The sequence below is a fragment of the Pristiophorus japonicus genome, chromosome 9 (genome assembly GCF_044704955.1).
Source record: "Pristiophorus japonicus isolate sPriJap1 chromosome 9, sPriJap1.hap1, whole genome shotgun sequence".
NCBI classification, from domain to species: Eukaryota; Metazoa; Chordata; class Chondrichthyes; family Pristiophoridae; genus Pristiophorus; species Pristiophorus japonicus.
Genome location: NC_091985.1, coordinates 203,737,797 through 203,751,841, shown reverse-complemented (window position 1 = coordinate 203,751,841; position 14,045 = coordinate 203,737,797). Strand labels below are relative to the sequence as shown.

The window sequence follows — 14,045 nt, the reverse complement described above, 5'->3', positions numbered from 1 at the left end:
GGCCAATTCACTAAATATATTCAAAAAGGAGTTAGATGTAGTCCTTACTACTAGGGGGATCAAGGGGTATGGCGAGAAAGCAGGAATGGGGTACTGAAGTTGCATGTTCAGCCATGAACTCATTGAATGGCTGTGCAGGCTAGAAGGGCCGAATGGCCTACTCGTGCACCTATTTTCTATGTTTCTATGAAAGGGATCAAGGGGTATGGAGAGAAAGCAGGAATGGGGTACTGAAGTTGCATGATCAGCTATGATCATATTGAATGGTGGTGCAGGCTTGAAGGGCCGAATGGCCTACTCCTGCACCTATTTTCTATGATACTGTTTCTGTTTCTCTCTCTGTTGCTATACATGACGGTGTGGCACTGTTACTGAGCGTAATATGGAGACACTGATACCAAGTGTAAGACTAATAATGTGTCTCTTTCCCTCTCTTTCGGTGGTGCTGTACATGAATGTGTGATACTATTATTGAGCGTAATATGGAGACACAGTTAGGGAGTTTAAGACTGATTCTGTGTCTGTCTCTCTGTCGCTCCCTCTGATAGCCATCTCTGGGTGGTGAGCATGGTATGGATAGTTCACCAGTTACTGTGATATGTCCCTCATTTTCGGAGGATAGAGACAGACAAAGAGAGGGTGGATGGGCGGTGAACTCATAATTTCTATTTTCACGTTAATCAAACATATTTCTGCGTACGAACAATGTAACAACTTAACAGCATATATAGGTTAAGCCAGCCACAGCTGTGATTGGCTCCTGCCCCTGAATCTGGGGAACAGACACTGAGGAGCGCCGACCTCAGAGTGTTTAACACTTACTGAGCTGGGAAACTTAAAAAACCCCGAGAATCGGCAGCACAGGCCGAGCGGAGAGGTAACCCTGTGCTGGGAGCTGTAAATCTGGGATAGTTTGTGCTGTGAATGTGCAGATGTGAACATTGTGTGAGCGAGAGTGTGTTAAAGGGGCGGGCCGGTGAGACTAATGTCACTGTGTTTGTGTATCCGTCTCATCGCCGGATTCCAGAGTCCCTCTTGTATAAAATTCAAAGATTTTCCTGTCACAGGATCGCCCTGCTGCCCTGCTCAGGGCTAAAGTGGGAATTAAACGTTAAGTTTGATGTGATTTCAAATTTCAATCGAAAAACGAAGAAAATGTCCGCAATCGGGTGAGAGAGCGCGATCAGTGCAGCAATGAAACGGGTTTAAATCTAAATTGCTGCCTTCAATTCGGAGGAAGCTTTCTCGACAACAAACATCCCGGTCTTCGGGACAGAAAGAGGCCAGTCTGGGAATCTGGAGGGCCCGGGTTGAATTGGAATCGGACAGTTAATGAGGAGAGAGAAACACAGAGAGGCTGGAGGGGCGGGGAGCTGACAGCAGGATGTCTCCGCCCCGTCCGCTCGCTGCCTTTAAGTTGCTCTGTGCCGCCGCCTCCCGTTTCATTTCTGACCGAGCTCTGACTGTCAGAGAGATTTTCCACAGAGTCGCGGACATGACTGACAGTGCAGCCGCCGAAACGGCTCCTCCTGCCGCCGCCGCTCAAACCAAGGCTCTCAGCAAGAAGAAGAAGCCAGCTCCCCGCTCCAAGCCAGCCGGTCCCACGTTGGGCGAACAGATCCTCAAGGTTGTGGCCGATGGCGGCGATCGCAAGGGGATGTCCCTGTCCGCGATAAAGAAGGCTCTGGCGGCCAAAGGCGTGAATGTGGAGAAGCGCGGGTCCCAGATCAGGTTCAGTATCAAGAGGAATGTGACAAATGGCTTCCTGGTGCAGACCAAGGGCACGGGCGCCTCGGGTTCCTTCAGAGTCGCTAAGAAGGAAAACCAGGGGAAAGTGGGAACGAAGGTGAAGAAACCAGCAGCCAAGAAATCTCCAGGCAAAAAACCAGTAGCCAAGAAATCTCCGACCAAGAAACCAGCAGCCAAGAAATCTCCGGCCAAGAAACCAGCAGCCAAGAAATCTCCGGCCAAGAAACCAGCAGCCAAGAACTCTCCGGCCAAGAAAACGAGCACCAAGAAGGCGCCAACAGTAAAAAAGACAGCGAAAGCTGCGGCTGGGAAGAAGGCGACAGCGGCGACGCCCAAGAGCCCCAAGAAGGCCTCGGGCGCAAAGGTGAAGGTGGCCAAAAAGGTGGAAAAACCGAGGGCCAAGGCCAAATCAGCAAAACCCAAGAAAGCAGCGCTCAAAAAGTAAATAAAAAGTGCAACTTGTAAACATCTGAACCCAAAGGCTCTTCTCAGAGCCACCCACATCTCTCAGAAAAAAGTTGATCCCCGAATCAAATGATCCCTGTCCCGGGGCCGGGCTCAGATTTCAGACAGAAATCATTGAACATGAAGCCAGGATCCCTGGTGACTCGCTGACATTGGCTGCACTCACCCCTCCCCCAGTGTCTGCAATAAAACACACATTGAGAACGGGATGTCCGGCCCGGACCTCACTGTAACTGGGGATGTGTTCAGCTCCAGTCTCAGTTCCTGCTCATTGTCATTTTCAGGGAGAGAGTCTGTGAGACGGTGATACTGGCGGAGATACCCCGCCTCACAACTCAAACCCCAAACACCACATTCTCCAAATCAGCTGGAATAAGGTGTTTGTAAATTGCTGAACCCGTCTGTGAGAGAAAGTGTGGGGAGATGGAACAAGATCTGAGATTGACAGGGAAAGGGCTGTATATAGGCGGGAATATTCGCGATTGTTAATTGTAACGGGACCTTATTTAAAAGCTTCTGGTTCCTGGAAGCTTTGAATATAAATTCCGAGTCTGTTTCGGTTCTATTGTCGGAAAACGGTTTGAAATTGGCGGCTGCAGAAAGCTGGAGGCGGAGCTGGAAGATCAGAGGCCGCTCACTGCTCTGTCTGTCAATCTTGACTGTCTCCTCCCCTTCCCGCCTCTCTCACTCTGCGCTTTCTCAGTCAGGTCGGCTCCGGCTCTATAAAAAGGAGCCGGCAGCAGTTCACTTCTCATTCAGCAGCTGTTTGAGTGAAGAGTCGTTGTCATGTCTGGTCGAGGGAAAGGAGGCAAAGGATTGGGTAAAGGCGGAGCCAAGCGGCACCGTAAAGTGCTCCGTGATAACATCCAGGGCATCACCAAACCAGCCATTCGCCGCCTGGCTCGCCGTGGCGGTGTCAAGCGGATCTCGGGCCTGATCTACGAGGAGACCCGCGGGGTGCTGAAGGTTTTCCTGGAGAATGTGATCAGGGATGCAGTCACCTACACTGAGCACGCCAAACGCAAGACGGTCACTGCCATGGATGTGGTGTACGCTCTGAAAAGGCAGGGCCGCACTCTCTATGGATTCGGCGGCTGAATAACTCGACCCTTTTCCCCCAATCACAACACAAAGGCTCTTCTAAGAGCCACCCACCGGTTCACAGAGAGAGCAGCGACCTGGGGATCGGAACGCGGACAGTAGGGTTGGGAAATGGTTTCGGCTGTTTAATTAATGGAAAGAAAGGTTTGGATTTATATAGCGCCTTTCACGACCACCGAACGTCTCAAGACATAGAAACAGAAAATATGTGCAGGAGTAGAATAGGCCATTCGGCCCTTCGAGCCTGCACCGCCATTCAACAAGATCACAGCTGATCACCCACTTCAGCACCTCCACTCCCCGACCCCCGCCCCCCCTCAGCCGCAAGGACCACATCCAACTCCCTCCCGAACACATCCAATGAACAAGACCAATGAAGTACTTTTGGAGTGTAGTCGCTGTAGGAATATGGGAATTATTAAATATTTTACAACTATTGTAAATATGAGAGATCAAAAATTCCGGCTGACAGTCACAACTACCGAGCAGGATACACAGTCCCAGACATTACAGTCTCCCCTCACAGATAATTCCTGTCATGTGCGGTTTCTGTGTGAGAATCGGTTAAATGGGACGGCACTGGCGGGATTGATGCGGGACTTTATGTTTACAGGAAGCAATGACCGGGGATTTATTCCCGCCCGGTACAGACGGATCATGGAATGGAACAGAATTCAAACCGGAATGTGACAGAATGGGATTGGTGACTTATAATGGGGCACAATCGCCGTTATAAAGAGCGGGATTCTTAAATTGCTGGCGGGAAATTAGATTTTATTTAATCTCTGTTGGTTGATATTCTGAAATTGGCGGGATTTTTGAAATTGACCAACTGTCAGTTTCAGTTCAGCCAATCAGGGCCCAGTAATCCCCACCCTTCATTTTCACTCTCGGTGCTTGGTTCAAACTTGATTGGCGGTCAGGCTGCAGCCAATCACAGCCCCGGGGCCGACCCTCACACACTTTAAAAGGAGGCACAAGAGGAGGCTCTGCATTTCAGTCCCTGTGTCCCAGATTGTGTTGAGATCCGTTCAGAAAATGGCCAGGACCAAGCAGACAGCGCGCAAATCCACCGGAGGGAAAGCTCCTCGCAAACAGTTGGCGACCAAAGCGGCCCGGAAGAGTGCTCCGGCCACGGGCGGAGTGAAGAAGCCTCATCGCTACAGACCCGGCACCGTGGCTCTGAGGGAGATCCGCCGCTACCAGAAATCCACCGAGCTGCTGATTCGCAAACTGCCCTTCCAGCGCCTGGTGCGGGAGATCGCTCAGGACTTCAAGACCGACCTGCGCTTCCAGAGCTCGGCCGTCATGGCCCTGCAGGAGGCCAGCGAGGCTTACCTGGTGGGGCTCTTTGAGGACACCAACCTGTGCGCGATCCACGCCAAGCGAGTCACCATCATGCCCAAAGACATCCAGTTGGCCCGCCGCATCCGCGGGGAGCGCGCCTAGACTCCCCCTGCCTCGGCTCGAAGCTTCAGCACCAAGTGCAACAACGGCTCTTTTCAGAGCCACCAAATCAGCAAAGGAAAGAGCTGCGATCTCCTGTAACCAGAGTTTCGTGTTGTTCATTAACCTATTGTAGGGACGGGCAGAGGGTGTGGGACTGATTACTGCTCGTGTGTTCATATACCAGCTCAGTTCACATGTGAGTTATTGACGATTAACTGATGAGCCCTTTAATATTTTCGGAAACTGACATCGGCTTTGCGTCGCTCTGACCCCAAGTTCCCCGGGGCAGAACACAGATTTCCCTATTCGGTGTTGCCGGAGAATGGGGGCAGGCAGATCTGGGAAGCACTGCAATTGACCCGGATCCTGTATGTGTTGTGCAGTGCGGTCTAAACTGACCGGCTTAGCAGAGAAATAAAGAGCCCGGGAACGGCCGGAGCTCCCGAGAACGAAACCAGCATTCAAACTATCTCAAACCAGACCAGAATTAAACTAGGCCCTTTTATTACTACATTAATTCATCATCGCCGACTCTCTCGTTTTCAGACAGATTAAAGAATATTTAAAGAACCGGTGGCGGTATTTATACAATTGTTGAGTGACAACTGTAGTTCAATTATTCGCTGTTAACGGCAAGAGTGTATGTGTGAGCAGAGAACCGTACTGCAGAGACCGTGAACTGAAAACTCCCGCATACGGATAAGGGGTAAGCCATTTAGGACTGAGAGGAGAAACTTATTCACTCAGAGTTGTTAACCTGTGGAATTCCCTACCGCAGAGAGTTGTTGATGCCAGTTCGTTAGATATATTCAAGAGGGAGTTAGATGTGGCCCTTATGGCTAAAGGGATATTGAAAGAAAGCAGAAAAGGGGTACTGAGGGAATAATCAGCCATGATCTTATTGAATGGTGGTGCAGGCTTGAAGGGCCGAATGGCCGCCTCCTGCACCTATTTTCTATGTTTACAGGTCTAAAACAGGCCAATCTATCGGTACATGAATTAAAGGTCTCTGACTCCATTAAGACAGTAAGCAGCCCTTTCACAGATCCTGTGGGTGGCTCTGAAAAGAGCCTTTGGGTTATTAGATTAAATCTTGTCCGCTTTACTTGGTCTTGGACGAAGTGGTGGTTTTCTTGGGCAGCAGCACAGCCTGGATATTCGGCAGCACCCCGCCCTGAGCGATGGTCACCTTTCCCAGCAGCTTGTTGAGTTCCTCGTCGTTGCGGATGGCCAGCTGCAGGTGTCTGGGGATGATGCGGGTCTTCTTGTTGTCGCGGGCCGCGTTGCCGGCCAGCTCCAGGATTTCAGCGGTCAGATACTCGAGCACAGCAGCCATGTAGACCGGGGCTCCGGCACCCACACGCTCAGCGTAGTTCCCCTTTCGCAGGAGCCTGTGAACACGGCCCACAGGGAACTGCAGTCCGGCCCGGGAGGAACGAGACTTGGCCTTGGCGCGAGCTTTACCGCCGGTTTTTCCTCTTCCAGACATTTCCACGATCCACAAGTTCAGAAAAAAGAATGAGAAACTCCTCCCATATCTGCCCTTCTTGTAGCTTCTGGAGGGATGCAGGGAGCGAACTTGTGATTGGTCGCTCTGAGGTGGATTTCATTGGTCTTTTCCGCTGACCAATCACCGTCTGCTTCGCCTGCCAATGAAAAGAGGGCGAAAATTACTGTTCGACTTCCAACGAATCTTCAATTTCAAAAACCCCGCCAATAATTTTTACAATGCGGATTATGTTAATAAATTCACCATTAGCCAAAGATTTCCAAACACTTTTTATTTCCTTTTGCCGTATTCCATATTACCTTCAAAATTCCAGGATGTTACAATCAGGTTTAAATTCGGGTTCAGTTTCATACGTTCTGTAACGGGACACATTCCAGCTCAATCTTTGTACAATTTGGGAATCACAGATCATGGATCGATCCTCCGCACAGGCGGGATTGAGACCAGAACTGGGAGTTCTTCTGTGAAAAGAGAAGAGGGACACAGGATTCAAACTCCCTGTTCTGGACTCTGTAAGAACTCCCAGTCTGGGCCGTTGCACTTGGAATCTCGGATTAATAAGCGGGTTGACCCGAACTGGAATTTTTTTTATATTGTAAAGGGCTTGAGAGAGAATGAGGTGACTAAAGTCTGAATTTCACCTCCTAAAACAAGATCATAATTCATTGGCAGGCGGCCAGCGACAGTGTGTGCACTTTACTGGGAGGGAAATTCATCAGAGAAGCTAAGGTTGAACCGGACAGTAAAACCGCTTATCTGAGAATTCAAATCTAAATCTACAGCTGGAACTTTAAATGTTGTCAAACACTTGCTCAGGAAATAACTACAGCAAATTGAATTTAAAGGGTGACGTGTTTGTGCAGCTCTTTCAGAGACGTTGTGGGTGGCTCTTAAAAGAGCCGTTGTGTTTCTGGTTTGTTGTATTAGGACAGAGTGGAGTTTTACTTGGAGCTGGTGTACTTGGTTACCGCCTTTGTCCCTTCCGACACGGCGTGCTTGGCCAGCTCCCCGGGCAGCAGCAGGCGCACGGCGGTCTGGATCTCCCGGGAGCTGATGGTGGATCGCTTGTTGTAATGGGCCAGGCGGGAAGCCTCACCCGCGATGCGCTCAAAAATATCGTTCACAAAAGAGTTCATGATGCCCATGGCCTTGGAGGAGATGCCGGTGTCGGGGTGAACCTGCTTCATCACTTTGTAGATGTAGATGGAGTAACTCTCCTTCCTCGACTTCCTGCGCTTCTTACCGCCCTTCGGTGGTGTTTTCTTGATCACTTTCTTGGCGCCTTTCTTGGCAGTAACTGATTTCTTCTCTTCAGGCATCGTTTTGTTCAATCCGACGCAGACATGACCTAAACTTAGCTCGGAGCTCGCATTATATAGGCAGCCCCACACTCCGCCCACAGCCCTATGCTAATGAGGGATGGGTGAAGGCAACGATTGTGATTGGTTCACTCGCTGCGTTGTCAATTTCTATTGTTCTGTAATTCTCTGATTGGTCTCTTTAAACATCCAATCAGATTTATTGCTCGCCACAATCTCAAATTCTTGAATTAGGTCATCAGTTACATCCCCTCCCGAGCCATATTCTGTTCTTTATCGATCGAGATGTCTACATGTTCGACAGACATTGACCGGTTTGTAACCGAGATTGTCTGAGGGTCACTTCTGGTTAGGATTTGGGAGTCCTTCTATGAGGCAAAAGGCCCTCACTGTCCTTCCGCTCTCCTCCCACCGTTTAATTCAACACCTTTCTGATCTGTCACTGCTGTAACTACATTAGTTGTTTCAGTGTTACCTTCACCTGGAATATGCCGTACCTTCTGTGCCGTAAAGGGCCTATTTCCCTTAGCACAGGAGGCATAAATGTAAAGTAATTGGTAGAGGATTTAGAGGGGAAATATCTTCACGCAGGCTGCGGTCTGAAACTCACTGCCTGAAAGGGTGGTAGAGGCAGAAACCCTCACCACATTTAAAACTACTTGGACGTGCACTTGAAGTGCCGTAACCTGCAGGGTTACGGACCGAGAGCTGGAAAGTGGGATTCGGCTGGATAGCCTTTTGTTGGCCGGCACGGACACGATGGGCCGAAGTGGCCTCATTCCGTGTTGTAAGCTTCTATGATAAATGTCTATAATTCTGAAACTAAAAGGATATTCCGTCCATCGTGCATATGCTGATTTAAAACATATAGACCTTGGCGAAAAATATATATCTATACCGAACAAAATGTAAATGAACTGTATCTCCCTCCCTCCCCTCCTCTCCCCCCGTGAGGCGGTGGGTGGCACTTAGACGAGCCTTTGCTTTCTGCTTGGGGGAAGAGGGTCGCGTTGAATCCATAGAAAGTGCGGCCCTGCCGTTTCAGAGTATACAGCACATCCATGACAGTGACTGTCTTGTGCTTGGCTGCTTAGTGTCGGCCTAAACTGACCGGCTTAGGAGAGAAATACACAATCCGGAACGACCGGAGATCCCGGAAACAGAACCAGCATTCAAACTCTCAAACCAGACCAGAATTAAACTAGGCCCTTTTAATAACCGCCGACTTTCTTCATACAGCTTTCATTGATAGATTAAATAATATTTAGGGAACCGGTTGCGGTATTTATACAATTTTTGAGTCTCTGACAACTGTAGATTAATTATTAGTTGCTAACTAGAACAGTTTGTGTGAGCAGAAAACCATAATGCAGATACCAGGAACTGAAAACTCCCGCATACAGGTCTGAAATAGACCACTTTATTGGTACCTGAAAACAAGGTCTCCATTAATACAGTAAGCAGCCCTTTCACATATATTGTGAGTGGCTCTGAAAAGAGCCTTTGGGTTATAAGTTTAAATCTTGTCCGCTTTACTTGGTCTTGGACGAAGTGGTGGTTTTCTTGGGCAGCAACACAGCCTGGATATTAGGTAGCACCCCGCCCTGAGCGATGGTCACCTTTCCCAGCAGCTTATTGAGCTCCTCGTCGTTGCGGATGGCCAGCTGCAGGTGTCTGGGTATGATGCGGGTCTTTTTGTTGTCGCGGGCCGCGTTGCCGGCCAGCTCCAGGATTTCAGCGGTCAGATACTCGAGCACAGCAGCCATGTAGACCGGGGCTCCGGCACCCACACGCTGAGCGTAGTTCCCCTTTCGCAGGAGCCTGTGAACACGGCCCACAGGGAACTGCAGTCCGGCCCGGGAGGAGCGAGACTTGGCCTTGGCCCGAGCTTTACCGCTGGTTTTTCCTCTTCCAGACATTTTCACGATCCGCAGGTTCAGACAAGGAATGAGAAACTCCTCCCACATCTGCCCTTCTTATACCTTCTGGAGGGATGCAGGGAGCGAACTTGTGATTGGTCACTCTATCGTGGATTTCATTGGCTGTTTCCGATGACCAATCACAGTCTGTCTAGTCCACCAATGAAAGGAGGGCGGAAATTACTGGTTCTCAACAGCCAGAACCTGACGATTTTTTAAATTCAAAAATCCCGCCAATAATTGTTAAAATTGCGGATTATGTTAGCAACTTCACCATTAGCCAAATACTTTAAAACACTTTGTTTCCTTTTGTCTTATTCCATGTTCCCCTTGCAAATTCCAGCCTGTTACAATCAGGATTAAATTCGGCTTCAGTTTCAAACTGTCTGTAACGGGCGGGACTCAGTCCCCACTGATTCTGTAACGGGATACATTCCAGCTCCATCTTTGTAAAAGTGAACTTCTTTTCACAGGAGCTGCTGTGGGAGTGAGACCAGAACCGAGAGTCCTTTTGTAAAAAGAGAAGAGGGACAGGGTGTTCAAACTGCCCCTGTTCTAGTCTCTAAAAACTCCCATTCTGGGTTGTTACACTGTGGGGAGTCTCGGGTTAATAAACGGACTGAGCGCAACGGAATAAAAAAAACATGTAAAAAGGGCTTGAGTGAGAATGCGACTGAAATCGGAGTTTCCCCGCCCCCCAAAATAAATTCGTCGGTAGGCGCTGTGAATGAACGAGTCTGAGAACAAAGGGAAAGCGACCAGGGCCCGTGTTTGTAGTTTACTCACTGCAGCAAATTCCAGAGACGCCAAGGTCAAGCCGGTCAGTGAAGCTTTTTATGAGAATTCAAAACTAAATCTACAGCTGGAACTACAAAGGTTCTCACACACATTTGTTCGGGAAATAATTACAGTAAATTCAGTCTAAAGGGTGATGTGTTTGTGCAGCTCTTTCAATGATGTTGTGGGTGGCTCTTAAAAGAGCCGTTGTGTTTGGGGTTTGTTGTCAGGACAGCGTGGAGTTTTACTTGGAGCTCGTGTACTTGGTCACCGCCTTTGTCCCTTCCGACACGGCGTGCTTGGCCAGCTCCCCGGGCAGCAGCAGGCGCACGGCGGTCTGGATCTCCCGGGAGCTGATGGTGCGGCGCTTGTTGTAATGGGCCAGGCGGGAAGCCTCACCCACGATGCGCTCGAAAATATCGTTCACAAACTAGTTCATGATGCCCATTGCCTTGGAGGAGATGCCGGTGTCGGGGTGAACCTGCTTCATCACTTTGTAGATGTAGATGGAGTAACTTTCCTTCCTCGACTTTCTGCGCTTCTTGCCGCCCTTCGGTGGTGTTTTCTTGATGACTTTCTTGGCAACCTTTTTCGAAGCTGGTTTCTTTTCCTCAGGCATCGTCTTGTTCAGTCAGTTATAGATATGAAGCAAAGTCTGCTCCGGGCTCGTATTATGTAGGCAGCCCCACACTCCGCCCACATCCCTATGCTAATAAGGGATGGGTAAAGGTAACGATTGTGATTGGTTCATTAGCTCCGTTGTCAATTTCCATTGTTCTGTATCTCTCTGATTGGTCCCTTTAAACATCCAATCAGATTTATTGCTCGCCACAATCTCAAATTCTTGAATTCGGTCATCAATGACATCCCCTCCCGATTTATACTCCATTCTTTATGTTTCTGTTCTGCTCTCAGGCAAAAATGGTTAATGACGGCCAAACTTATAAGGAAAGTTAATTCACGTTTTTTCCTATATATACATTCAATAATCTGAACAGCAAACTCGCTGCTGTGTATGTCGATCTAGATTTCTACATGTTCGAGACATTGACCGGTTTATAACTGAGATTGCCTGAGGGTCACTTCTGATCAGGACTTGGGAGTCCTTCTATGAGGGCAAGGGACCCTCACTGTCTTTCCGCCCTGATGCTGCCTTCATCCCATCGTTTAATTCAACACCTTTCTTATCTGTCACTGCTGTAACATGGATGTAACAGCATGGATTTATGAAGGGGAGTCATGTTTGACAAATTTGCTGGAATTCTTTGAGGATGTCATGAACAGGGTGGATAATGGGGAAGCCGTGGATGTGGTATATTTGGACTTCCAGAACGCATTTGACAAAGTGCCACATAAAAGGTTACTGACTGCACAAGATAAAAGTTCACGGGGTTGGGGGTAATATAGTAGCATGGATAGCAGATTGGCTAACAAACAGAAACCAGAGAGTGGGGATAAATGGTTCATTCCCGGGTTGGCAATCAGTAACCAATGGGATGCCACAGGGATCAGTGCTAGGACCCCAACTATTTATGATCTATATTAACGACTTGGAAGAAGGGACCGAGTGTAATGCAGCCAAGTTTGCTGACGATACAAAGATGGGAGGAAAAGCAATGGGTGAGGAGGACACTAAAATTCTGCAAAAGGACATAGACAGGCTAAGTGAGTGAGCAAGGATTTGGCAGATGGAGTATAATATTGGAAAGTGTGAGGTCATGCACTTTGGCAGAAAAAAATCAAAGAGCAAGTTATTATTTCAATGGTGAAAGATTGCAAAGTGCTGCAATGCAGTGGGACCTGGGGGTACTTGTGCATGAAACACAAAAGGTTAGTATGCAGGTACAGCAAGTGATCAGGAAGGCCAATGGAATCTGGCCTTTATTGCAAAGGGGATGGAGTATAAAAGCAGGGAAGTCTTGCTACAGTTGTACAGGGTATTGGTGAGGCCACACCTGGAATACTGCATGCAGTTTTGGTTTCCATATTTACAAAAGGATATACTTGCTTTGGAGGCAGTTCAGAGAAGTTTCACAAGGTTGATTCCGGAATGAGGGGGTTGACTTGAGGAAAGGTTGAGTAGGTTGGGCCTTTACTCATTGGAATTCAGAAGAATGAGAGGTGATCTTATCGAAACTAAGATTATGAGGGGGCTTAACAAGGTGGATGCAGAGAGGATGTTTCCACTGCTAGGGGAAACTAGAACTAGAGGGCTTAATCTTAGAATAAGAGGCCGCCCATTTAAAACTGAGATGAGGAGAAATTTCTTCTGAAGATTGTGAATCTGTGGAATTCGCTGCCTCAGAGAGCTGGGACATTGAATAAATTTAAGACAGAAACAGACAGTTTCTTCATGATAAGGGAATAAGGGAATATGGGGCAGGGAAGTAGACCAGACTCCATGATCGTATTAAATGGCGGAGCAGGCTCGAGGGGCCGTATGGCCTACATTTGCTCCTATTTCTTATGTTTTTATGTTTTTATGTTCTAACTACATTCGTTTTTTCAGTATTACCTTCAGCTGGAATGCCCCGTAAATGTCTATGATTTGAAGACTAAAAGGACATTCTGTCCACCGTGTATATGCTGATTTAAAACACCTAACACCACAATATAGATCTTGGCAAAAAACATATCTATACAGAACAAAGTGTAAAGCAACTATCTCGCCCCCGTTCCCCAGGTCACTGCTCTCTCTGTGAGGAGGTGGATGGCTCTGAGAAGAGCCTTTGTGTTGTGTTTGGGGGAAAAGGGTCATGTTATTCAGCCGCCGAATCCATAGAGAGTGCGGCTCTGCTGTTTCAGAGCGTACACCACATCCATGGCAGTGACCGTCTTGCGATTGGCGTGTTCAGTGTAGATGACCGCATCCCTGATCACATTCTCCAGGAAAACCTTCAGCACCCCGCGGGTCTCCTCGTAGATCAGGCCCGAGATCCGCTTGACACGGCCACGGCGAGCCAGGTGGCAGATGGCTGGTTTGGTGATGCCCTGGATGTTATTACGGAGCACTTTATGGTGCCGTTTGGCTCTGCCTTTACCCAGTCCTTTGCCTCCTTTACCTCCTCCAGTCATGATGATTCTTTACTGAAATCGCCGCTGAATGTTAATCTCTCGCCTTACCCATTGTCTGTTGAGATCACCAATGAAACGAGGGTGGAAATTCCTGTCCTCAACAGTCACACCTCGAAAGATTTTTAATTTCAAAAATACCGCCAATAATTTTTTAAAGTGCGGATTATGTTAACAAATGCACCATTAGCCAAAGGTTTACAAACAGGTTTTACTTCCTTTTATTTTATTCCATATTTCCCTTACTAATTCCAGGCTGTTACAATCAAAATTATATTTGCGTTCACTGTCAATCTGTCTGTAACGGACGGCAATCAATCCCCACTGATTCTGTAACAGGGCACATTCCAGCTCAAACTGTGTAAATGTTGGGAATCACAAATCATGGATTGATCTTCCGCACAGGCGGGAGTGAGACCAGAACTGGGAGCCCTTCTGTGAAAAGGGAAGAGGGATAGAGTGTTCACACTGCTCCCATTCTGGTCTCTGTACAAACTTCCATTCTGGGTTTTTACACTGCAGGGAGTCCCGGGTTAATAAACAGATTGACCGTAACAGGAATTGAAAAATAAACTTATAAAGGGCTTGCGAGAGAATGAGGTGCAGGACATTCTAAAAAGGGAGGGAGAACAGCCAGTTGTCGTGGTGCACGTTGGTACCAACGACATAGGTTAAAAAAAAGGG

General features: G+C 48.2%; 6 protein-coding genes and 1 pseudogene across 6 annotated transcripts; 2 read left to right on the top strand and 5 right to left on the bottom strand.

The window, feature by feature from the left end:
- The first annotated feature begins 1,495 nt into the window (after window positions 1-1,495).
- LOC139274070 (histone H1.11L-like) lies at window positions 1,496-2,194 on the top strand. The gene is made up of 2 exons (XM_070891121.1): window positions 1,496-1,681; window positions 1,775-2,194. Exons 1-2 carry the CDS (start codon window positions 1,496-1,498, stop codon window positions 2,192-2,194), a joined length of 606 nt encoding a protein of 201 aa, XP_070747222.1.
- Window positions 2,195-3,000: 806 nt separating this feature from the next.
- LOC139273474 (histone H4) lies at window positions 3,001-3,312 on the top strand. Its single transcript, XM_070890378.1, has one exon. It carries the CDS (start codon window positions 3,001-3,003, stop codon window positions 3,310-3,312), a length of 312 nt encoding a protein of 103 aa, XP_070746479.1.
- Window positions 3,313-5,881: 2,569 nt separating this feature from the next.
- LOC139273462 (histone H2A type 2-C-like) lies at window positions 5,882-6,253 on the bottom strand (the record flags this gene model as incomplete). The annotated part of the gene is made up of 1 exon (XM_070890367.1): window positions 5,882-6,253. A coding segment is annotated over exon 1 (372 nt), but the record flags the coding sequence as incomplete, so codon positions are not given.
- Window positions 6,254-7,215: 962 nt separating this feature from the next.
- LOC139273459 (histone H2B 1.2-like) lies at window positions 7,216-7,593 on the bottom strand. Its single transcript, XM_070890364.1, has one exon. The coding sequence runs from the start codon at window positions 7,591-7,593 to the stop codon at window positions 7,216-7,218; it is 378 nt and encodes a 125-aa protein (XP_070746465.1).
- A 1,505-nt stretch (window positions 7,594-9,098) lies between these two features.
- On the bottom strand, window positions 9,099-9,512 carry LOC139273457 (histone H2A type 2-A-like). The gene has a single exon (XM_070890362.1). The coding sequence runs from the start codon at window positions 9,510-9,512 to the stop codon at window positions 9,126-9,128; it is 387 nt and encodes a 128-aa protein (XP_070746463.1). The 3' UTR covers window positions 9,099-9,125.
- A 1,021-nt stretch (window positions 9,513-10,533) lies between these two features.
- LOC139273461 (histone H2B 1.2-like) lies at window positions 10,534-10,908 on the bottom strand (annotated as a pseudogene).
- A 2,144-nt stretch (window positions 10,909-13,052) lies between these two features.
- Window positions 13,053-13,364, bottom strand: LOC139273472 (histone H4-like). The gene has a single exon (XM_070890377.1). The coding sequence runs from the start codon at window positions 13,362-13,364 to the stop codon at window positions 13,053-13,055; it is 312 nt and encodes a 103-aa protein (XP_070746478.1).
- Window positions 13,365-14,045: the final 681 nt, after the last annotated feature.